This window comes from Zootoca vivipara, chromosome 1 (assembly GCF_965207765.1).
Source record: "Zootoca vivipara chromosome 1, rZooViv2.hap1.1, whole genome shotgun sequence".
Classification (NCBI taxonomy): domain Eukaryota; kingdom Metazoa; phylum Chordata; class Lepidosauria; order Squamata; family Lacertidae; genus Zootoca; species Zootoca vivipara.
Window position 1 is genome coordinate 25,228,804 of NC_142582.1, and position 25,121 is coordinate 25,253,924.

The 25,121-nt window shown below is 44.8% G+C and overlaps 1 protein-coding gene across 4 annotated transcripts in view; it reads left to right on the plus strand.

Moving 5' to 3' along the window:
• ABCB11 (ATP binding cassette subfamily B member 11) overlaps positions 1–23,722 on the plus strand; it is a 47,947-nt gene extending 24,225 nt beyond the window's left edge. For all 4 annotated transcript variants that reach the window (XM_060280342.2, XM_035133251.3, XM_060280346.2 and 1 more), the window contains exons 16-29: positions 867–1,037; positions 2,669–2,870; positions 4,501–4,564; positions 7,121–7,256; positions 7,406–7,570; positions 9,534–9,638; positions 9,756–9,917; positions 11,773–11,976; positions 14,008–14,249; positions 14,565–14,721; positions 18,921–19,118; positions 21,067–21,273; positions 21,777–21,923; positions 23,234–23,722. In XM_060280342.2, the coding sequence (XP_060136325.1) occupies positions 867–1,037; positions 2,669–2,870; positions 4,501–4,564; positions 7,121–7,256; positions 7,406–7,570; positions 9,534–9,638; positions 9,756–9,917; positions 11,773–11,976; positions 14,008–14,249; positions 14,565–14,721; positions 18,921–19,118; positions 21,067–21,273; positions 21,777–21,923; positions 23,234–23,434 (2,361 nt within the window). In that variant the 3' untranslated portion in view covers positions 23,435–23,722. The remainder of the gene's footprint in view (positions 1–866; positions 1,038–2,668; positions 2,871–4,500; positions 4,565–7,120; positions 7,257–7,405; positions 7,571–9,533; positions 9,639–9,755; positions 9,918–11,772; positions 11,977–14,007; positions 14,250–14,564; positions 14,722–18,920; positions 19,119–21,066; positions 21,274–21,776; positions 21,924–23,233) is intronic.
• Positions 23,723–25,121: the final 1,399 nt, after the last annotated feature.

Consider the following 25,121-nt stretch of genomic DNA (forward strand, 5'->3'; position numbering starts at 1 on the left):
ACTATCTTGTGAAGTTTGCTTACGGTTCCTTCCTTCAAAGTAGAGAGAGAGAAAGTAGATTTTTGGTGATGCTAGTGTTTATTGACTGCAATTCAAAGGTGTGTTCCTAAGCACCCACTAGGAGTTTATTGGGTAATTTGCTTTTCAGCAGACAATCCCCTGTTGGATTAAAACCATTATTTGTATTTTTTATTTTCCCGGGTAATGAAGAGACTTTAAAGTGATGTTAAATGTACATGGTTGTTCTCAGGAAGTTGACTGCTATATACAGTAGAAGGTAACATTTCATGGAGGATAAGGACTTTCAACGGTTATGTTCTACCTCCACTGTCAAAGTTGCTGGGGAACATGAGTCAGGGGATGGAAGAGGGCTGTTGCATGCAGGTATTAGTTGTGGGCTTCCATGGGTACATAGCTGGCCACTGTGGGCACATGTGTTCTTATCTTCAAATATACGGAGAAGAGACTTGCTTCTTCAGGTGCCTTGATATTTTTTGGGTGGGTTAAGGTGCCATTTTGACAATTTTGAGGGGACCGAGCCACATCTCCATGGCAGAGCACATGCTTTGATGGTGCTCCACCAAAAATACCTTAGCTAGAAAGCCAGCTGAAGTTTATTGTCCAAGATCCAGGACACTCAAGAAAGAGAGATAGATAGCACTGGGTTAGGTGGACCAGACTTCTTTTCATGCTTCTGTTTCATGCAGAGAGGAATAGAAGCTTGCTTTATTTCCTTAACAAGGAAATGTGTGAATGATACATGAGCTCACACTGGCACTGGGAGGATGGGTGAAGCTGTCACCATTGAATCCTATTGAGGTAAAGACCCTTGTCACTGGTTTCATATTCCCATCCCACTATTTTAGCAATTTGACACCCTAGTTGGAGAAGGTGGTGGTCAGATGAGTGGAGGCCAGAAGCAGCGGATTGCTATTGCTCGAGCTTTGGTTCGAAACCCCAAAATCCTGCTACTGGACATGGCTACATCGGCACTGGACAACAAAAGTGAAGCTACAGTGCAAGAGGCCCTTCATAAGGTTTGGCATATTTAATGAATGGGCAGATGGGCAGGGAATAATAATACTACTAATAATAACAATAATAATTCAATATCATGGAGGTGGGGGTAGGAAACTGTTTTTTAACCCTCTTAACTATAATCTCTTTAATGATAGAGATTAGTCTCTTCTCCCCTCCACAACTTTCTTTTTATAATAAGGTTCCAAGATATAAAATTAGGGTTAGGTGTGGTTAGGAGAACTAATGTGGAAAAGTGGTTATCATGCCAGAGTAGGAGTGGGAATCCGATATTCAACCCCCACATTCAGGCAGTCGCGATCTCTGTTGTGAGGATGAGTGGGGAAGAGAATGAGTAAGGGCAGGCTAAAATGCAATTATTATTATTAACAACAACATCAATATCAACATCATCATCATCATCAACAACAACAACAACAACAGTGCTATTCAGAGCTTTGCATTTGCTCCAATGCACAATTGGTGTTCTCTGGGTGTTCTTGAAATGAATGGAGAAGCCCTTGGGAGTAAGGGAGGCCCCCACTAGGGAGGTTCTACAGCGTAGAACCTCACAACCACCCATTAACCAACGAACGTGCATGCAGTTTCCAGAACTGTTAGGCTTGTTAGCAGTGGAAACGTGGGGAGGGAGCAGTGCCAGATCAGAAGCTTGACCTGTGGTGGGGAAGAGTTTACCCAAAAGACTTTCCCAACACAGCTCTCAAAGAACTGTTGGGAAGAGTCATGTTGGGGAATGACATGGAAGTGGTAGTGTTTCCTGTTCTGAATGGACCCATTGAAATCCATGGGCACGACTGACTGAAGTCCTTTGATCTCAGTGGGTCTGCTCTGAGTATGTCTTAGTTAAATGAAACCCACAACTTTTAAGCTTCCAACCTTTTGTACGTATTTATATTGTTCCAATACCAGAATCGCACAGCCAGCAAGCGCACAAGCACTAAGGGTAGGTTAAAAAGGGAGGGGGGAAATTGTTCAGGAAATAGCAAGCAATGCTGGAGATGGGAGGTAGGCATGCTCCTCTTCAAACATTTGCTTGGAAATGAATATAAAGATTACTGGCGTAAGACAGCATGACAGGCACACACAGAACGCACAGATTTCTTTGTACCCGTTGCCACTGGTGGGGAGAGTGCCACTGCATTCATGTCCCTGTCATGAGAACCAGTGTGGTGTAGTGGTTAAGAGCTGTAGACTCGTAATCTGGGGAACCAGGTTAGAGTCTCCACTCCTCCACATGCAGCTGCTGGGTGACCTTGGGCTAGTCACACTTCTTTGAAGTCTCTCAGCCCCACTCACCTCACAGAGTGTTTGTTGTGGGGGAGGAAGGGAAAGGAGAATGTTAGCCGCTTTGAGACTCCTTTGGGTAGTGATAAAGCGGGATATGAAATCCAAACTCTTCTTCTTCTTCTTCTTCCTCTTGCAAGCATCTCATAGGCACCTGGTTTGTAACTGTGAGTGGCCTTGATGGGCTTTTGATCTGATCCAATAGAGCTCTTTGCATGTCCTTACACCAGTTAGGCTTCAATCCATGCTCCGTGACCGACCACACACACACACAAGCAAAGGAAGCAAAGCCTACCTATTTCACTCATCTGTTTGCTTCACCGATATTTTCCCCATATTGCTTTAGGCTCGCGTTGGGCGCACTGCCATCTCCATTGCTCACCGCTTGTCCTCAATCAGAACTGCTGATGTCATAATTGGCTTTGAGCATGGAAGAGCGGTGGAAAGGGGAAAACACGAGGAGCTGATGGAACGGAAAGGGGTTTATTTCACACTGGTAACTTTGCAAAGCCAAGGGGACAAGGCACTCACTGACACGCCGGTGCAAAGCAAGTACCTTATTCTGCGTTTCTGAAAACGAGGTCAAAGTTTACTAACTCAAGGAATTAATTTCCTTTTCTTTACTAACACAACTATTTCCCTATGGCCCCATGAAAAATCAGTCACATAGGTAAAAAACAAGCTGTGCCTTATTCCAGGGTTATATTATTTGTGCATCTATCTCTGGATCACTGATATGTCCCTAGCTCTTGCTCTTTCCCATTAGCTACCTGTGATCTTCTTAACTGGAGATGCATGAGGTTCAAATCTAGATTCTTATGTATTTGCAGCCTGTGCTCTGCTACTGAGCTATGGTCCCTGGGAGCAAGACAAACCGAATACTCTGCTTTATTAGTGTCACACTTTGATGACCCCTCAACCAGCATTCTTTGCTGACACGAACTGAACAAGCCTTCTTGCTGTGCTGCAGTCCATTTTTAAGAACCCTTCAGATTTCCGAAAGAGCTGTTGGAGCATGCAGAGCTGATATAACCTCAGACATCTTGGCGTTCTTCTAATTGAAAGCACCTTCTGACTTCACTGGGATACATTGTTTTGAAATATAAGGCAAAAGGCCTACATAGTCTCAGGGCTGCTTCCATTCCCGCTGTGTTTCATAATCGCCAGTGAAGAAGAAAAGTTATAGCAGCCTTGAGCGATTGCCCCTGCATTTGTGAGGAGAAACTAAGGACAGAGTGCAATTTGTGCTGGGGTTCACCATTTCAGAGTGTAGTAAGGGAGACTGCATGCTTGAATTCTGCTCAGAATGAAACATATCTGTAAAATCAGTACATCAGGTTAAAATGGTTATAATTTAGCTTCCATATCCTGACATTCTAGCTGTGATATTTGCAGTGATGATATGAGGTGAGGGAACATTCGAATATGCAAGCTATCCCTTGTAGCTTGAAGTGGTACACCCCAACAAAAACATGTTGTTTTTCTGCTCGCAGGTGTGCCAACTCGAATAAAATAGGGAGGGGGGCAGATAAGCCCCAACCCACATAATAGATCACAAGACACAATGCATGCACACCATTTGACTGGCAATGCCTGTCAACTTTGGGGGGGGGGGGCGACAGCCCCTTCAAATAGTTTATTGGGGGGGGGGTAAAGGGACCTTGACCCCTAGGAGTTGGCTCCTATGTCTGCTCGCTTCTATTCTTAGTGTGGCAGCTGCTCAAGACATTTCACGTGCTAGTGGTCTGTGCTTTGTACACGCAAAGAACATTGTTCTTCATAGCTTCCTTTTGCAACTGCAGTGTTAACCATACAGCTCAACATGGGATCATAGGAGCATGTGTGGAAGACTGATGGGCTGCTTGGCAGGGGGTTGGACTGGACGGCCCTTGTGGTCTCTTCCAACTCTATGATTCTATGATTCTAAAGGAGCACATCCAAGACCCTTAGAAAGCTTCTCTGCCAAAGAAGTGTACTTGAAGTTAAGCTCACATTTTTTTGAACTAAAGAGAATATCTGTGCTTCAGGTAGAATATTTAGCAAACCCCCATGAAGAAAAGACTTTCAGCCTCGTAACGGGTTTGCTTTATACACTGTAAACGCAAACCAAAATATAAGTAATAAAAATGGAATGGATGATCTCACTTTCTGATGGGCTTCTTTGGCTTTGTTTTACAGCAGCTGAACCAAACCTTGAGAAAACGCAGTCTTTCGTCAGGGGAAGTTATCGGGACAGCTTGAGGTAAGCCTTTCAGTGGGGAACAAAACACAACACTATGCAGCCTTGTCACAGCATGTTCCTGTTTTGCTTCAGGTGAGGAAACAGGATGTAGCACCCCTAGACATATGACAGGCAGCAACCAGTTTCTTTTGGAGTTTGACCTGGCAGTTCTTTCTTTTTTATTGAGAATCAGCCCACCACTGAGAATGGGTATTCTTTGAACTGGCAAAGGGGCGGGAGCAGAAGGCTTGTTTCACAAATTTGCTTCATCTAAAGAGGTCTTGTAAATATAGCTTGCCGGTATAGCTAAAACATTTGGCTACAACCTGATTATTTTTTACTGAAGACTTTGAGACTGAGCTATGTATGAACACGAGTATCCCTTCCAGAGGAACAATAGCTAAGTTGATATGTATTAGTTTCTGCTTTTTTTTTCTGAAGAGAGATTTTTAAGCACTGTTCCTCAAAAGGAAAAATAATATTGAATCTCATACCATTCAAAAATGTGTATGTGTAGTTCCACCCAGAATGGTTTTGTTGCATGCTTTAGAGTTTACCAAGTGAGATGCTGATCTTTTCTCCTCTACTGTTATGTGATCTATTATAAAAGGATATAAGCGTGTCTGGGTTTTATAAGCAACTGTGGTAGCCATGAAAGCATCCCATTAAGGGGGCCGCTTTGGAAATTATGTTTTCCTTTTTGTGCCAAGATGCAAGCTGGAGGGCGGGGTGGGGGGGGGGAGGAATGTTCTATACACAGGTATGTCTGCCATGGCCGGTTAGACACAATTTTGACACATGGAACTTGTCACATATTAGTATTCCATCTATATATATAAAAATGTAGAGGGTACATTTTGTTCCAACAAACCTTTCCCCACAACCGCTTACCCGATCGCCCTCAAATTTGCCCACAACATCGGGACCGCATGTGAGAGTGTCTCTATCCACTTACATTGTCCATACACACACCTAGGACAGGTAGAAAGGTAAGGTAAAGGGGCCCCTGACCATTAGGTCCAGTCGTGACCGACTCTGAGGTTGCGCGCTCATCTCACATTATTGGTCAAGGGAGCCAGGTCATGTGGCCAGCATGACAAAGCCGCTTCTGGCAAACCAGAGCAGCACATGCAAACGCCGTTTACCTTCCCGCTGTAGCGGTTCCTATTTATCTACTTGCATTTTGACGTGCTTTTGAACTGCTAGGTTGGCAGGAGCTGGGACCAAGCAACGGGAGCTCACCCCGTCACAGGGATTCGAACCGCTGACCTTCTGATCAGCAAGCCCTAGGCTCAGTGGTTTAACCCACAACGCCACCTGGGTCCCACAGCGCCACCTGGGTTCCGCCGCAGCCCTCGCCAGGTAGAAACCTGGATTTGTATACCCAAAAATTGCCCCCCCAGTGGACATCCTATGAACAACACCCAACATACTGCCAAAATCCCGCCCACTCTCCACCCACCCCACCAATCAAAATCCAACATACACCCAATCCTCAACCCGCCCCTCCCACCCCCCAAATAACACCACCACCCAAGGACCCTCACCTTTCCTCAGCCCTCCCCTCCCACCCACCCCCAAATACCAGGATCACCCAGGGAACCACACCTCCACTGGGTGGGGGTTACCGGGAAGAGGGAGTTGGGGGATTCACAGGGATAATCCGATGGAGGGGGGGGGCAAACAGAATTGATCGTGGATCGGGACAGGGTGGGGGCAATCACAGGGATTAGCCACAGCAACACGTGGCAGGGCCAGCTAGTTACTGATATAAACTGAAACAGCTTATGGGCGCTGACTGCCTACCCAGATTTTAGGGTAGTTGTAACAAATCAAACAACCCAAGTAAAAGGAAGTGCCCCCCTGGCAGCTTTTTCACCCAGGTAGGTTGTGTGTGTGTATATAAAATAAATACAGGCAACTCCTCGTTTGCGCAGGGGTTTGCCATCATGTGCATCGGTGCAGCATGTGTAAGCCTATTTTGCCCTGTTCCACCCCTGGCCCGTCCCGCCTGCTTCTGGGGCAAAAAAACAGTACGCGCATCGGTGGTTGCACACAAATTGAACACATGCAAAATGGTTGCCACCTGCATCAAGAAATAAAACAGACATCTTGCAGTTAGGAAGGGGATGGGAAATGCACTAAAAAGTTTAGGATAATGATTGATTGATTGATTGATTGGAAGATGTATAACCTATGCCCCCAAAATCAGGTTGAACGCTCCATTTCATTTAACCTCCCTGCAAGCAAATCAGAACAAATCAGCTAAATAAAAAACAGGCATCTTAGAACTGACATCATATAACTTCCATTTTAAGTTTTCTGCAAACAAATTGGGACAAAGGCTTAATACTGTGAATAGGTTGTCTGGGGGTGCCCGTATTTGGAAGTATGCCCCTTTGAACTCAATGGGACTTACATCTGAGCAAACATATCAAGCTTTGCACCATAAATCTCAGGATATAGGTATTGTAAGTATTTCAGTAAACTGTGATCCTGATAAGTAATAACACCTAGATGCAAACTACTCAAACTGCTGTTCCCAAGACTTCACCTTTTCTTTTTATTCTTTCATAGAGCTTCCCTTCGACAGCGTTCCAGATCTCAGTTGTCAAATATAGTACCAGACCACCCAATGTCAGTTGCCCAGAACCATTCAGAGCATATCTATAGCACCCGGCAGTATGAAGAAGATGGCACTCCATTTAAGAAGGTCATTAATTTGACAAAAACATCCATTTTGTTTCCTTTCTCTGGTCCCGTTGAAAAGCTCACTGTATAACCCTTCCTCGAAGTTTCTAATGGGCAGCACGAAAAGTAGAATATAAACATCTTTCCATATTTGCCCCTTTTCTCTTTTAGGAGCCAACTGCTGTAAAAGGGGAAGAAGTGAAGCCTGCTAATGTGACCAGAATTCTGAAATACAATGCCCCTGAATGGCCTTACATGCTGATTGGATCCCTTGGAGCAGGCTTCAACGGGGCGGTCAACCCACTCTATGCCTTGCTTTTCAGCCAGATTCTTGGAGTAGGTCATGACCAATTTCCTCCTTCTTGTATTGAATATGATTTTTCACTGTTGTTGTCTAGTCATTTAGTCGTGTCCGACTCTTCGTGACCCCATGAACCAGAGCATGCCAGGCACTCCTGTCTTCCACAGCCTCCCGCAGTTTGGTCAAACTCATGTTGGTAGCTTCGAGAACACTGTCCAACCATCTTGTCCTCTGTCGTCCCCTTCTCCTTGTGCCCTCAATCTTTCCCAGCATCAGGGTCTTTTCCAGGGATTCTTCTCTTCTCATGAGGTGGCCAAAGTATTGGAGTCTCAGCTTCACAATCTGTCCTTCCAGTGAGCACTCAGGGCTGATTTCCTTAAGAATTGATAGGTTTAATCTTCTTGCAGTCCATGGGACTCTCAAGAGTCTCCTCCAGCACCATAATTCAAAAGCATCAATTCTTTGGCGATCAGCCTTCTTTATGGTCCAGCTCTCACTTCCATACATCACTGCTGGGAAAACCATAGCTTTAACTATACGGACCTTTGTCGGCAGGGTGATATCTCTGCTTTTTAAGATGCTGTCTAGAATGCTGTCTAGGTTTGTCATTGCTTCTCTCCCAAGAAAAGCATGTTTCAAAGCTACTTGCAGTTGTTCTCCTCTGGTTATTCGTCCCTTACTGCTCTTAAAAACTGCATGGAATATATTTTTTTGTCCCCGCACCCCCCCCCCCCTGCAGTGATTTGCTTGTACTTCAGTTGGGTCCACATTCTCTGGTTTCTTGGTGCTGATTAATACTTTGTTTTTGAAACCCGGGCATTAAACATACCTGGGTTCAAATGGCCTAGTACTATCAATTATGAATAGCGCACACACTATTTAAATGGGATACTTCCCTGCAGCAATTACTGAAACACATCTGAAGAAGTGTGCATGCACATGAAAGTTCATACCAATAACAAACTAAGTTGGTCTCTAAGGTGCTACTGGAAGGATTTTTTTTATTTTTTACTGAAACACAGTTTAATTTGCTGGTCTGATATTCTCAATAGTTCCTTTTTCTTAATGGTTTTAATTGTGTTTTATTATAATTATGCTATTTATCACCTCAAACTACATAAGGAAAAGTAGGATAATTATTCTATATGAAACAAATACATTTCATTTTAAAAAAATAATTTTATAAAAGCTTATAGAAAAAAATACAAAATTTGATATATTTTCCCATTTTTTAACCAACCAAGACTTCTATAGAGATACAATAAAAACACAGAAATATGAGTGTGTGGGAGGGGGAGAAATAGAGAAGGAAAAAGAAAGAAAAAACAGAAAAGAGGTTAAGAGAAAGGTAGAAAAACAATATTCACTTTGTCTGATCCACTATAGTAGAACCAAATGCATTTCAGATTAGAGAGAATGGCCTCTCCTTTTGACAGATTTGAGGCCTGGCACCTCGAAATATTTTTAGTATCTAGTTGTACTTAGGTAGAGGAAAAGTCCCTTATAAAAAATCTACAGCCTATTGATTGCATTTGGGGAAATTCACACCATTTAAATCAAGAAACCTCCACTGATGTGAGGGTATGGTCAAGCTTTCCTTTAATTACTGCTGTACTAGGGGCAAAATATGCTTGCAGCACTCCATTGAGATCTCACACGAGCCATACTCAAGGCAACTGTAAAACCAAAATGGGCTAACTCAGGAGTATCTAATACAATGACCCCCCCTACAACTCACTACAACCATGGCCACTGGCCATGCAGGCTGTAAGTTGGAGTCCAATAACATCTGCAGGCTACCCCTGGACTAGATTGCACAATCCTATGATTTCCAATATCATTGCAATCATGTGACATGGATTCTGAAGTAGAGGCTCTCAATTCACTGCTTAGAGATGATTATAATGAAGCCATGTATAAATTGCCTAAATAGATAATAAAATTATACTATTTTAGTCGGCACTTAATATTATGGCCCTTTCTTTTCTTTCCTAAAAGACCTTTTCTATCCTGGATGAAGAAGAACAAAGATTACAGATCAACAGCATCTGCTTGCTCTTTGTATTGGTTGGAGTTATATCATTTTTTACACAGTTTTTACAGGTAAGTGACCATTGAGTACCCCTTTAAGATTGGCTGTTCCGTTGCTTTTCTTTCCTCCTTTTTAGGTGCCTTGTGGCTGGCACGTCTAGACTTACACATTCTTTAAATGCATTTCAGGGATATACATTTGCCAAGTCTGGTGAGCTGCTTACAAGACGGCTAAGGAAGGTTGGCTTCGAGGCTATGCTAGGGGAAGAAATTGGTTGGTTCGATGACCACAGGAACAGCCCTGGGGCTTTGACCACAAGACTAGCAACTGATGCCTCTCAGGTTCAAGGGGTAAGAGATTTTATATAAAAGTAGCTAACACACTTCAGATATTGCCACATCAGCTGGGCATCCACTCAATCAAATTGAGAGAGGATAATTATTGTTATGGTTTTATTGGATAAACACACCTCTGAAACTCCGTAGAAATGAAAGCTGCTGGTAAGGTGATTTTAAGGAGAAAAAAATGGCTATTTCGCACCTTGAATTTTTTTATTTTTATTTTACACTGGAGCATCTTTTAGCATGCAACTTTCAGCCAAAAGTATAAGGCCTAGTTCTCACCGAAATGATAAAGCTGTGTCTCATTTGTACCATTTCATTCCCAAGTGTGGGCTTACATGATGGAATGATTCTTCACAGATTAAATTCAAATATTCCTACACGAAAAATGAAGCACATCAGGGAAAAGTCTAGGACTCTTCCCCCTAATGTTCAATTTCCCATGTACAGAGGTGTTCCCTCATTTGAGCCCCCACCTCATAGCTGTCAACTTCCGGATTGAAAAATAAGAGATCAACAGCAGCACGGCACCAGAAGTTGCTTCTGTGCATGTCCATGTGCAGAAGCGACTTCCGGTGTCGGCTCTGCCCGATTTCCATTGCCCAGACATGGGCAGAGCGGCACCGAAAATCGGTTCTGCGCATGTCCAGACATGCGCAGAAGCGATTTTTGGTGCCCAGACATGCGGACACGGGCAGCCCGGCACCGGAAGTCGCTTCTGCGCATGTCTGGACATGCGCAGAACCGATTTTCGGTGCCGCTCTGCCCATGTCTGGGCACTGGAAATCGGGCAGAGCCGGCACCGGAAGTCGCTTCTGCACATGGACATGCACAGAAGCAACTTCTGGTGCCGTGCTGCTGTTGAACCCTTATTTTTCAATCTGGAAGTTGACAGCTATGAGGTGGGGGCTCAAATGAGGGAACACCTTTACACCCCCATCACCTCTGTACATGGGAAATTGAACATTAGGGGGAAGAGTCCTAGACTCATTAGGGGGAAGAGACCCTAGACCAGGCATGCGCAGAGGCAATTTCCGGCAGCACTCGGCCGGCAGGAGCTGCTGTCTTATAAATCCGGGGGATTTACGGGATATTTTGCAATTCAGGATAACAGCGGGAAACAGATTTAAATATGGGGGTTTCCCGCAGAAAACGGGACTGCAGACTGCAGCTATGCCCCACCTGCAGTCTGAAGTGGTTGAGATAGAGGCCTAGAGCATAAATGGGAATTCCTTTCAAATCCATAATTCACACTTTGGACCCAACTTATCTTCCCATATGCCACTTCTTGGAAGGTTGCTACGAACTGGGGAAAATGAACAAAGCCCATGGCAGCCATGGCAGCTTAGCCATTGCAGACCCTCTCTGTGAGTATGTTGCTGATGGGCCTGTTTTCACAATTAGGAGTGCCAAAGGTTTTTCAGTGACATAGGCAGGAAAAAGAGGTGCTTTGGCAACACATCCTTGCTCAGTCTCCTTGTTCCAGAAGGCAGGTCTAGAACACTTCAGGGAAATACCGTAGATTTCAGATAAAATTTTCTGGAAAAACTTTGTAATGGAAAGAACTGTTTGGCAGTGGGACAGACTGCCTCAGACTGCCTTCACTGGAGGTATTTCAACACCTGAATGGCTATCTATCAGAGAGGCTGCACTGCAGATCCTGCCCTGATAAGGTGGCTGTGCAACTGATTACCTCTAACATCCCTTCAAACTCTTTGCTTCTCTTTGGCAATAGGAGCTGGATGTTAAACAATACCTCTCTTTCCTTCACAGCTTTGAGGTAGCAAAAAGTGTCCCAGTGCTAAATGTGGGGAAGTGTGTTGGTGATCTTCCTTTATTTTATTTTATTTTTGCTTGTTTTAAGGCAACCGGCAGCCAGATAGGAATGATTGTGAACTCTCTCACCAACATCGGGGTGGCCATTGTTATTGCTTTCTACTTCAGTTGGAAGCTCAGCTTGGTCATCATGTGCTTCTTGCCATTCTTGGCTTTATCTGGCGTGGTGCAGTCTCAGATGCTAACAGGGTTTGCCTCTCAGGACAAACAAGCAATGGAAGCAACTGGGAAGGTAATGTTTAAAACAACTACAAAAAAGCACATCATTTAAGATTAAATGAGATGGTGAGTAATAATGCAATCATCCAGTGTTGTCAATAATAACAGGCATTTTGGGCCTGGCATAACCATGTAGGGTTGAAATGTCCCGTCCCCCCACTTGTCAAGCAGTATTTTAAAGTCTCTGTGTCTTGTAAGCCTTATTTTTCTTCTCAGAAGGGCAGTGTGACTTCAGAGGGTAAATAAAATGTTTAGCTTCTGGTTGTAATTGGTTGGATAGAGTTGAAAGACACATTTGGCATTGCATCCGAATCACAAAGGTGTGTGTGCATGGGCGTACCCAGCGAGGGGCAGGGGGCAGCTGCCCCCCAGCAAAAAAATACCCTATTTTACGGACCATAACCCGCACTTTTTCCCTCCGAAAACTGAAGGGGAAAAGTCGCTGCGGGTTATGGAAATCGGGCTGTTTCTGCCCTCTCCGCAGCTGCAGCCAGCAACAGGAACGGGGGGGGGAGCAGCTTGAAATTGGGCTGTTTTCGCCCCCTCTGCGGCTGCAGCCAGCGACAGGAACATGGGAGGGGGGAGGAGCAGCCTGAGCTGGGGGGGAGGGAGCGGCGGGAGCTCCATCCTTCCTCCCCTCTTCCTTTCTTCCTTTTTTTCCCTCCCTCCCTTCTCTCTCTCTCTCTCTCTCTCTCTCTCTCTCTCTCTCCCCCTTCCTTCCTTCCTTCCTTCCTTCCTTCTCTCCCCTCCCTCCCTCCTTCCTTCCCTCTCTCTTCCCCTCTCTTGCCCTCCCCTAGTTTTGATCCTGGGTACACCCCTGGGTGTGTGTGCTTTAAGTGGGCCTTGACATGTACTGGCAGCCTGGGTAACTGGTACACCACTGATCTTACATATTTCCTTAGCCTCCACATGCAACTTCAGTTTGCACCAGCTGAGGCTTCTGAATGGTCTGCAAAAGGCAGCCCTATGTAGAGTGTGTTACAGTAGTCTAATCCGGATGTAACCGGGACTACGTCTGCTTTCTTTCTCCAGTTAGGGATGCAGCCAGAGAATCAGCCGAAGCTGCTAAAAGTTTGATAACAGGACTGAAAGCGACAGTATAGCTATGCAGAACAAATGGTGTAAAAGCCTACAATGAGAGAACAGTGTCTGTCCACAGCTATTACCAACAACTTAAGAATGTGATAAAGAATAGGAGCAGAACAAGCTAAGAAAACCCTTTTGTTTGTTGAGCTGTATTGTCAATGTGTACTTAAGATGCTTGTGTAGACGGCATCACCCTCACCCAGATATGAGAACCCATGCCAGGAATTGCTTCTTGCCCAATATTGGAAAAGTCACCAGTACAGTAAAATTTTTATTAGATTAGGAAACCTGGGGTCACGCATGGTCGGATTCTGAAACTATCTGCAGTAAGAGGGCCAGAAGGCAAGAACATGGGCAAATATATGCTAGCAGTCAGGTTCCAGTGGTAGCAGGCAAGGATCAGAGAGACAGAATTCAAGGATATGATCAAAGACAGGCTGCTGGTGGAGATAGACAGTCAAGGGCCAGAGGTGGAGCACATGGTGAAAAGCAAAGTTAAGTCTGTGTGGCTATTCAATGAGGCAAGTTCCTCAGGCTGAGGAGCTGATTTGGGTATGAGGGCCTAGAGTGTCTCCATTGGCCTGACCTTGGTAAGTTCGACTGAATCAGTTCAAAACTAGAGATTCTTAGTAAACTGGTGTGGAAACCAAACTGGTGTGGAAACCAAAGATAGATAGATAGATAGATAGATAGATAGATAGATAGATAGATAGATAGATAGATAGATAGACAGATAGTAGATTGATGGATAGATACAGTAGATAATAGGTAGGTAGGCAGATGATGATAGATAGATAGATAGATAGATAGATAGATAGATAGATAGATAGATAATAGGTACGTAGGTAGATGATAGATAGATAGAGATACAGCAGCTCACCAGCTGTATGGCCCATATCTCTCAGACTGACATCTAACAGATCTTTGCTACTCCTCCATTTCCTTTCCTTTTCAACAGATTTCCAATGAAGCGCTTGCAAACATCAGGACGGTCGCTGGAATTGGGAAGGAGAAAAAATTTATTGAAGCATATGAGAAAGAGCTGGAAGTCCCTTACAGAGCAGCAGTCAAAAAAGCAAATGTTTATGGAATCTGCTTTGGCTTTGCACAGAGTGTTCTGTTTATAGCCAATTCAGTCTCCTATCGGTATGGAGGATTTTTAGTTGACAAGGAAGGACTTCACTACAGCTATGTGTTTAGGTAAAGGAACAGAAACACACACACACACACACACACACACAAATTATCTTTCCCAAATAGAACCTGTTAGTTGATCATGCATTCTCAACAGACACATTTGTGGGCATGATAAAATTGAATGACAACTCAATGTTAAGAGGCAGTATAACTCTGGATATATAAGGTATGTTATTGGAGACCAACCATGGGGAGGGGGGGGAGGCTGTTGCCTTCCAGCCTTGCTTGACATAGTTGCCAGGCCACTGATGGAAACAGGATCGTTGACCTTGAGCTCTTCTTCCTAAGCGTCATGACGTCTTTCCTTCTTGATTTCAGGGTGATTTCTGCTATTGTGACCAGTGGAACTGCATTAGGAAAAGCATCCTCCTATACGCCAAATTATGCCAAAGCAAAAATAGCCGCAGCTCGCTTTTTCCAGCTGGTGGATCGTGCTCCCCGAATCAGTGTTTACAGCGATGCTGGAGAAAAATGGGTAAGAGCAGAAATTAGTGTTATTAGAATCACATAATTGTAGCATCCGAAGGTCATCCAGTTCCCTCTTCTGTACTGGCGCAAAGAAGATTATAGTGTGTCAAGAACATAAAATTAGAGCAAAACAAGGTCTGCTGGTACCTTGAGGGCACAGAGTGTGTTTGATTAAAGAGAACCGCATTGGCTTGAACAAATAATACGTGCCCAGGGTAAGGCAATTTGGGGTCAATTGCAGTTTGAATAAAGTTAGTGCACATACCCCAGGCAGACTTTCATTGTGCTCTCAGTTTTAGTGATGATTCTGATAAATTTCTCCCCGTCTCAAGATTTATATGCTCTTTGTCTCCAGATTGTCCCTCCAGTCTTAGCCCCTTGTTAAGTCCTCCCAACATACTATTGTTCTTGCAGTCTTCTGTGAGCACTGATGTTCTGAAAGTTAGACACATTTCTAAGGACTCAAAGGCACCTTGTGAAAAATAGGTTGTGCGATTAAAACCGATTAGGAACTAAACCAACAACATAAAAAATAAACCCAGAATTAAAAACAAACAAACAACCAGATGGTAGCAGCTAAGGAGGAATAATATCATCAAACCTCCTGGTTTAACAGGCAGCAATTGTGGGTTTCCTTTTTCTTAGTCTGCAAAAAATGTGGTCTGTTAGGAAATCTTTCCTAGGAAGAAGGGGGGGCAGCTGTGCTTTGAGCATCCTTGTCAACCCAGTGCCCCCAGTGATGCCAGCATAGCCATGTACCTGCTATAGCACTGGCATGGGAGGAGGGCTGAAATTCAGTGGCCATCACAGAGTATTTGCTTCGAATGCAGAAGGTCCCCAGCTCAATTCCTTCCATTCTCTGGGTATGTACCCTGTCTGGATCCCTGGAGAGTCATGGCCAGCATGCATGGACAACTCTTCAGGCCATTTAGAACCTGTGGGAAATGTTTCCACTTGAAACAAAGCCATGAACTGAGCAGCTCCACAGAATTTTACTTACCGTAGCTTCCTAGTGAAAGTTCACACCACATACCGTAATAACTCTTCAGCGGAGTAGGTTATGGGCTCACCATGTTTGCCACCTGCTCACTGCAGCCATCGCACAATGACTTGAATATGTGTGAGTGAAGTATTGATTTGGCATTAAGTGGTGTCTTTCTTCAATATTGTCTCGTACCTGAGACAAAAATGTTGCAAAATGTGGAGGTTCAGAATACTCTATTCCAGGCACCCCAAAACCTCAGCCCTCCAGATGTTTTGGACTACAATTCCCATTTTCCCTGACCACTGGAGAGCCAGCATGGTATAGTGGTTAAGAGCGATAGACTCGTAATGTGGGGAACCGGGTTCGCGTCTCTGCTCCTCCACATGCAGCTGCTGGGTGACCTTGGGCTAGTCACATTTCTTTGAAGTCTCTCAGCCCTACTCACCTCACAGAGTGTTTGTTGTGGAGGAGGAAGGGAAAGGAGAATGTTAGCCGCTTTGAGACTCCTTCGGGTAAAAGCGGGATAAAGCGGGATATCAAATCCAAACTCTTCTTCTTCTTCTTCTACTGGTCATGTTAGCTAGGAATCATTGGAGTTGTAGGCCAAAACATCTGGGGGGCCACAGTTTGGGGATGCCTGCTCTATTCCATTGCCCTTCTACCTGGTTTTCTGTCATTCCCACCCAACCAAATCAGTTAGTCAGCATTTTGTGGCTGCTGTGCATGCTCAGTCTTCCTGGGGGCTATTTTTGCAGCCCCCTCCCACCCTTTTGGGGTTTTCGCCTTAAAAGGTTTTTGCACTTGTGCAAACCTTGGGGCTCCCCAGAACCTACTATTACCTCCCTCTTATGTGTGTGTGTTTGTGTGTGTGTTTGTGTGACTGCATAAGGACTGGCTCCCACTTCATTCCTCCCTTGGCGCAAGTGGAAGCAACAAGCCACGGTCCTTAGCTTAGCATACCCAAACCAGGCTTGGGGTTGTGTCAAGTCATACACGCCAAAGCATGGTCTGAAGCCAAGGCTCATTCTCAGCTTCCTGATTATGTCTTGTTTGAGAGAAAACAAACCACAGTACCTGGACCAGACATCAACTCTAAGCCAAGGATTCTGGTTTGTTGCTGCCACAAGAGCTAAGGGAGGAATGAAGTGTGAGCTGTCTGTTCATACATGGTAAGCCATGATGTGCAAAGCAGCCCACAGTTGGTCACTTTGATTCCACAAAAGACAAGTGGAAGATAGCACTATAGACACACACACACACACACAGAGAGAGAGAGAGAGAGAGAGAGAGAGAGAGAGAGAGAGAGAGAGAGAGAGGGTCTTGAAGTGTGACTGCAATATTTATTGATGAAGGCACATTTATCAAATGAAGAGCCTGGTATTGCCTGGTAACAGCAAACGTTTTATTTTGCCCTGTACAAGCCACAGACTGTAATGCTGGATACTGTATGTAATGTTCACCCGCACGTCAGTGAATTTACTGCGCCTCACCTTGTCATGGTGCAAATATGAGGAACTTAGGCAATACCTGCAGAGAAAGGTGTATTAGGAATCCTGCGCCACTTCCTTTGGCTATTGAAAGTTGGCTGTTATTTAACAAATGAGGCACAAATGACTCATTTAAAATCACAAAGCAGTTCATCTAGATTCATGAATGTGTAAACTGGCGGCTGTTAGAATGGTCTCTCAACACGTACGGAACGGAAACCTCAGTGATGTAGCTCACCCCGCAGAATGAACAATAGGAGAGAGTGGACTTCTCTGATGTTGGGCCATACAGTACAAGGAAGCTTCCCTTGATACACCAGCCTCTGTTGCTTCATTGGTGGTTCTTTTTGGTTCAGCATCTTCAGGAACCGTACGCTGCTGCTTCAGAATTATTTCAGCCATCATACACATAAAAGTAGTGTGAAAACCACTTTCCTTCCTATTGCGCTAGGGGCATTGCGCTAGGTTCATTCTGAGGAGCGTCCGGCTCACAGATGAAATGGAATATATTTTGAAAAGTAGTGGTATTTGTGGGGCAAGTCCCAGGCAGCAGTCCTATGCAAGAAATCCCTATTTGAAGAAAGCGGGTGCTATTCAGTGTCAGTCAAAGCAGATACACTGAAATCAAAGGGATTAAATGACTTAAGTCCATTGCCCGTTGATCAATCAGTGCAGTTATTCAACTCAATCTCACAGGTTCAGTGTGTATCCAGATTAATAATTTGGGTAACAGCAAGCCAAAGCTCCAGGACTCAGGATTGTTAGCAGGCTTTGCCAACCTAATACTCTCCAAATGATTTGGTCCACAACTTCCATCAGCTCCAGCCAGCCTGTGCAGGTTGCACAGATGCGCTGACTTCCTTGGGTCTAATTTGATGGGAAAGAGACTTAAAGCTCTTAGTTTACATGGAAAATGAGCAAATAGTTTACTTTTCTCAGTGAGGCTGCTGCTGTGACATTGTCTCTTAGGTAAGAACCGCAGGAAACAACAGAGGTTGGTGGGGGTCAGCTGCAGTCAATGTCAACATGTCTTTTAAACATAGCTGCCAAGTCTCCTGCTGAAAAATGCGGGATCAGTAGTGGCGCGGCACCGGAAGTCGCTTCTACGCATGTCTGGACATGCGTAGAAGCAACTTCCGGTGCCCGCACTGCCTGATTTCCGGTGCCCAGATATGGGCAGAGCGGCACCCAAAATGGAGCCTCCCTGGCAGGTAGGAAATCCGGGGGATAACAGCGGGAGACTTGGATAAAAATGGGAGACTTGGCAGCTATGCTTTTAAACCTTCCACACTGTACTGAACGTGTTATATTTTTGCAGCCTAACTGGGGCCTGGGGTTTTTTTATTGCAGTGTTAATGTTGCAAATGTTGCAAATCTGATTGAAATATGCATGAGGTTATTTCCTTCTACAACAAAGTGGTAGAATTTTCTCCTTTTAACCAATGTCTTGTATGTTCCCACAATAAGGTGCAATTGTCTCCTTACTCAGTGAGGTTTTGCAACGTGCAAATTGATTTAGGTCCCATCTGCTTATCATTTAAGAGCTACATGGCTAATCGGTTTAAAAAGTGTAATTGATCGCAACAGTTCTAGGCATAGTGGTAATAGTAATCATTACTTCCGTAAGAGTCATTTGTGAATTCAGTTCAACCACACCCAGAACATATTCTCTCTCTCTCTCTCTCTCTCTCTCTCTCTCTCTCTCTCTCTCTCTCTCTCTCTCTGTATAATCAGGATAACTTTCGTGGAAGCATTGAATTCTTGAACTGCAAGTTCACATATCCCTCTCGTCCCAACGTTCAAGTGCTAAATGGTCTTTCGGTGTCTGTGAAATCTGGACAGACCCTTGCCTTTGTTGGAAGTAGTGGATGTGGCAAAAGTACCAGTGTCCAACTTCTGGAACGTTTTTATGACCCTGAGGAAGGAAGAGTGGTATGTAGCCTTCTCTGCTTTCATACATAGTAAAAGAGCACTGAAGAGTTGTTATAAAGCAAACCCGCAGTTCTCCCATCATGACCCCCTGAACCCAGCAGTCGGAGGCTGCAGAAGCAGCCAGTTCTGGTTTCAGTGCATGAAGTGGTTGGATGAGAACTCCTAGGGGAACCTCCCAGACCATCAGTGCTTATGGGGCCAGAGCCTGAACTCTCGTGGACATTTTCCCCTAAGGGAGCAGCTGCATCTCACTGCAAATCACCCAGCTTTGCAGTGCAGGGAATACACCAGGTGGGAGGTCATGGAATAAAATAGGAGTGCCTGTCTTCAAGCCAGAGCATTGGCCCTTTCTGGGGGTAGAGCTGGGAGGGTGGAATCTGGAAACAGAAGCATAAAAGTCTGCTTGCAACATTTGTTGGTGCGAACTGCTCACTCAGCACTGTCTGTGGTCTGGTAGCTTTCGAACAGACTTGACACTTTCCCTATGGGTTCCAGATCAAAATTGCATATACATATATGAAATATGTGCACCAAAATTGTGTATAAAATGTGTTATGATTGCATTCAGAAATGTGTATATTAAAAGAAATGCACACTAAAATGGTGGCAACCTCTGCCTGACATGGGTGCCTCACTCTACTTAATGCATTGGCTGGCCCTGCTGCCAATCAATGAAATTACGCAGACATCCTTATTTTTAAAAAAGTAAAGAGAGGCTATGAATGTGTAAAATGCAAGGGTAAATTTATGTGAAATCCATACATCTATTAGCTATCACAATCAGATATATATTTTAACTAGGTAACCCTAGTTCCACCGAACTCACTTATGTAACATATTTCACATGAATTTGGATGAACAATTTGCTGTGTAAATTCCATATAATAAACTTACCTTGCATCAGAATGACAGCTGATAATGAGGATAAAAGCTTGAGTGCCGAGGTCCCGTGACCAAGTTGCTCCCCTATGTAATGCAATAACCAAAGCAGACAGCAGCATACTGTATAGAACAGGCATCCCCAAACTGCGGCCCTCCAGATGTTTTGGCCTACAACTCCCATGATCCCTAGCTAAGAGGACCAGTGGTCAGGGATGATGGGAATTGTAGTCCAAAACATCTGGAGGGCCGAAATTTGGGGACGCCTGGTATAGAGTCTTTGGGTTCAAATAGGCCACAGCTTCATTGGTTACATAGGCATTGGGTGAAGTTGTTTATTTAACTCCAGTCCATCTGCTGTGAGTGTATCTAAGCGTAAACTACACCATGGGGCATAGCTGCCAAGTTTTCCCTTTTCTCGCGAGGAAGCCTATTCAGCATAAGGGAAAATCCCTGTAAAAAAGGGATAACTTGGCAGCTATGCCATGGGGTGAGGGTGGAGGCCCTATGGCCTACATCAAATGAGGGTATCTCCCCCAAAAGGTCACCACTGGAGGAGTTCTATGGCTCTAGCCCCCATCTGGGTGTTGGACAGAAGCAACTCCTCAATGGTCACCAGCTGGTTGGTCCCGCCCCCTGGGGAATCCCCATATCCAGCCTGCCTACCATTGGCTAATCCACAGGCAGGCCTGGAGATCTCCCCAACTGACCTCCAGATTGCTGGCATGGGGCCGTGTCCAGGCCGCCATGCCGCCTGACCATTTAAGGTAAGTGGACTTATTTGCATGAAATCTACCAAACAAACGGTTCATCTAAATGCATTCAAAATAAGTTACCCAAGGCACTGTTTTATAAGGTCAGTTCTAAACGGCACTGGAATGAAGAGATACTTCAAATATAATTTTACTTAAAGGGGTTTAAGCATTCAGCATAGATTCATGTGAAAATTATTTAAAGTTTAGTAAGTTCAGTGTAAGCCTAACTTGAAATTTAAAACTGAGGTTCCCTTACGATGGCGCCAATAGTCCACAAATAAATATTTTTTCTTTTCTGGGTTTTTCCTGTGCAGTTGATAGATGGACACGACAGCAAGAAAGTAAATGTCCGCTTTCTGAGATCTAAAATTGGGATAGTGTCCCAGGAACCTGTGCTGTTTGGCTGTAGCATTGCTGACAATATAAAATATGGCGATAACACCAGAGAGATTTCTATGGAAGAAGTGGTAGCAGCAGCTAAGAAGGCCCAGCTGCATGATTTCGTCATATCGCTTCCTGACGTAAGCATCTTTTTCTTCACTAGTGTTCAGTGTTGTGAAAGGGAACGGTGGCTAAATAAGGAATCCATGGTGTGTGAGTTACAGAATCTCAACCATTTCCCTAGATGCAGCTATGCACATGCTATAATATACTCCTGAACAGCAGCTCACTTTTGGACAGCCAGTGTGGTGTAGCGGTTAGAGTTGTTGGACTAAAAGCGAGGAAACCCAGGTTCAAATCCCTTCTCATCCATAAAGTTCACTGGCTGACCTTGGTCCAGTCGCCATCTCTCAGTTACTTCACAGGTTCATTGTGAGGATAAAACGTGGATTACTCTCTGCCCTGAGAAAGTTTCCATATCCCAAGGGTCGTTCATGTCACCAATAAAACACAAAGAAGAGTTGGGTTTCACGCCACATTGCCTCCACAAGCAGTGCCATTCTTTTCCTCCAGCACTGCAGCACTGTGCATATTTCTGATGGTAAAAGAAGTTGCTTCAATTCAGCCAATGTATGTTTTCCAGCAATACAAGACTAATGTTGGCTCTCAGGGATCGCTGCTCTCTCGTGGGCAAAAGCAGCGCATTGCTATCGCCCGAGCCATTGTCCGAGATCCCAAGATCTTACTACTGGATGAAGCAACATCTGCGCTGGATACCGAAAGTGAACAGGTAAAGAGGAGGGGAAATAAACCACATGGACTAAAATAAAAATAAAAATCATAGAGAAAAGTGGGGCAATTCGTACTTGCATGTTGACCTTTCGATGATGGCAGCGACAAAAGGTGATGTGCATCTACGAGCAAGTCATCCTCACAGATGAAACTTTGCAAGCAGAACTTTCTTACCAACCTTCTTCACTGTAAATTTAGGCTTTGCTCCTTGGTTGTTGGGGCAAAGCTATTTCACCATGACTGAATCCCATACCATATCTTAAGACCTGCTGTGAAGGAATGGTTCTGCAGCATCAATCATGCCTCAAAGATAACAAATGAATAGGATGAAAGAGAGTTGCGCCCTCAATTGTGAATCACTGGGTGCAGAAACATTTCTTTGGTTCTTTTCTCTCCCATACATTCATGTGATGATCACACAACGACTTTCTTAATAATTAGACTGAATGCTTGGATGTAACGGTAAAAGGTAGGGGACCCCTAGATGGTTAAGTCCAGTCAAAGGCGACTATGGAGTGTGGTGCTAATATCCGCTTTCAGGCCGAGGGAGCCGGTGTTTGTCCGCAGACAGCTTTTTGGGGACTCATGTGACCAGCATGACTAAACCGCTTCTGGTGCACAGGACACCGTGACAAGTGCCAGAGCAAACGGAAATGCTGTTTACCTTCCCACCACAGCAGTACCTATTTATCTAATTGCGCTGTTATGCTTTTGAACTGCTAGGTTGGCAGGAGCTGGGACAGAGCAACGGGAGCTCACCCCGTCAACCGGATTCAAACCGCCGACCTTACGATCAGCAAGCCCAAGAGGCTCAATGGTTTAGAGCACAGCACCACTTCAGGGGAGAAAGGCCTTGTTTGGTTACACACACACACACATCTGTCATAGCTGCCAAGTCTCCCGTTTTCGCGGGAAACTCCCGTATTTAAAACCGTTTCCTGCTGGCAGCCCAGATTGGGAAAAAATCCAGTAAATCCCCTAGATTTCCTACCTGCCAGGGAGGCTCCATTTTGGGTCCTGGCGCCGCCCGATTTCCGGTGCCCATACATGGGTACTGCGGCACCGGACGTCGCTTCTACGCATGTCCGGACATGCGTAAAAGCGACTTCCGGTGCCACGCCGCTGCTGATCCTGCTTTTTTCAGTGGGAGACTTGGCAGCTATGGTGTGTGTGTGTGTGTGTGTGTGTGTGTGTGTGTGTAAGTATAATGTGAATGACCAGATTAGAATGCAATTGCCAGGCGCAACATAGAGATACTCTGCGGTAAGTTGCAGGCCTTCATTTTGTCCCTTTCTCCCTTGTCTTCAGACTGTGCAGGCTGCACTGGATAAAGCTAGAGAAGGCCGAACGTGCATCGTCATAGCTCACCGCCTTTCTACCATTCAGCATTCTGATATCATAGCTGTCATGTCGCAAGGAGTGATCGTTGAAAAGGGCACTCATGAAGAACTAATGGCCCAGGAAGGGGCATACTACAAACTGGTTACCACTGGGGCACCTATCAGCTGAGCTTTCACACTTACTCCACAACACAATCAATATAATTTACTTGGGGATGTGATAAGACCAAGGATGAACATGACAACAATCTTTACGTTACACATTCACTCTGCTATTGCAAATATGCAGGAGAAAATGCCACACACACACCCCAGCCTGCCTGCTTGCCAGCTTGTGACATCAGTCATTAAACTTGCTGTGGTACGAAGAAAGGCAACATCTACTCAAACAGTGATGCTGTTGGGAGAGTGCTCAGAACCTGTTTGCTTTTTAATCAACTAAAGTTCTGCCGAAGTGGTTATATGTTTGGATTATTAAGCCACATACCTGCGACACCAGTGAAGTCAACAACTGCAGATCTTCCACTTGACACTCTGGGCAAACAGTGGCATCCACTGGCATGACCTTCTGTTACTCATTGCACAGTTGTGATCATGGAAATATCTAAACGCAGGTGTCCACATATTTGCAAACACGAAGGAAGCATTGTAAGGTGGCTGTGTGTGTATCCATCAAGAAAGACCGTCTTACCCATGGCATCTGTTCTGCACATGTGGAGGTTCGGCTTGTTTCAGCAAGTTATGAAATTATATTCACCACCGGTCAAACAAGGGAGATATTGCGCACAAAATCCAACACAGATCTATGTATGGATTTGCGTGCTGATCCATATTGCAACCATTCCAGCACACTGAACTGTCTGACATAGGGATGAACAGTTCCATTGCAAACCGTTCAGTGCACATGAATATAAATGGATCAGGCAGGGCATGTGTTCCACCAGCAAGCTATAGTTCCTGTTAGGGTAGCTTTCTCATCAAATGGAGAAAAAGTCAGCTGCAGTTTCTCCCTTGCTCGTTAAAAAGGCACCTGGAGCTGCCGCAATGCCTTTCTCAAAACAAAGAACACTGAAAAAAATGGCTAGGGGGTGCAGGAGGCTGTTCATACTGATGCTGCAGAAAGTGACAGAGAAATTACCATCAGTGCTGCTGAATCAGGAAAAGAAAATGCAGGAAAAGGCAAATGCAGGCACACTACACTCAGTCCTTTGGGGTAGGGAATGTTTGTTGTCATGTGTTTGCAGAAGTGAACAACCAATGCTAACTGAATATCTAAACTAGCTTTCCCCAGCCTCCAGCAACAGGCTGATGGGAATTGTATCCAAAACCAGGTTTGGGGAGACTGGTAAGTAAAGAATCTACACTGTATGGAAGTGGAGATACAGAAAGGAGAATTTGTATCACTACCTTCCTCCTAATTTTACCACTTGGCTACCTAGCTACTTGTGTACGGACATGTTTTCATTAAAGCAAGGGGTGACATTTTGGATCTTTGCTATCTTGTGTTTTCTGCTGACTAAATATTCTTTTTAAAAAGGACGGAAAGAAGAAACGGCATCCAAAACCATTAGGCTGAGTGAGGCAGGTGTCATGAAAGGGCAGCAAATTGTGGTTTAATTTATTGTTGTTGTTATTATTATCTGGAATCAGATGTGCTACTCGGCAGTGAGGCGTAGTTCAGGTTGGGTGCAGGACAAGGCCGGCAGGGACCAGGCTGGATGCCGCACAAGGCAAAATCCAGGGTGGATGCAAGGCTCGGGCTGTGCTATAGCAACACAGAGCTCTGATGTTGCTTCAGCAACAAACAATTTGGGCCCTATGCATTGGAAGCAGCTGAATCCCAATGGTTAGCTCCG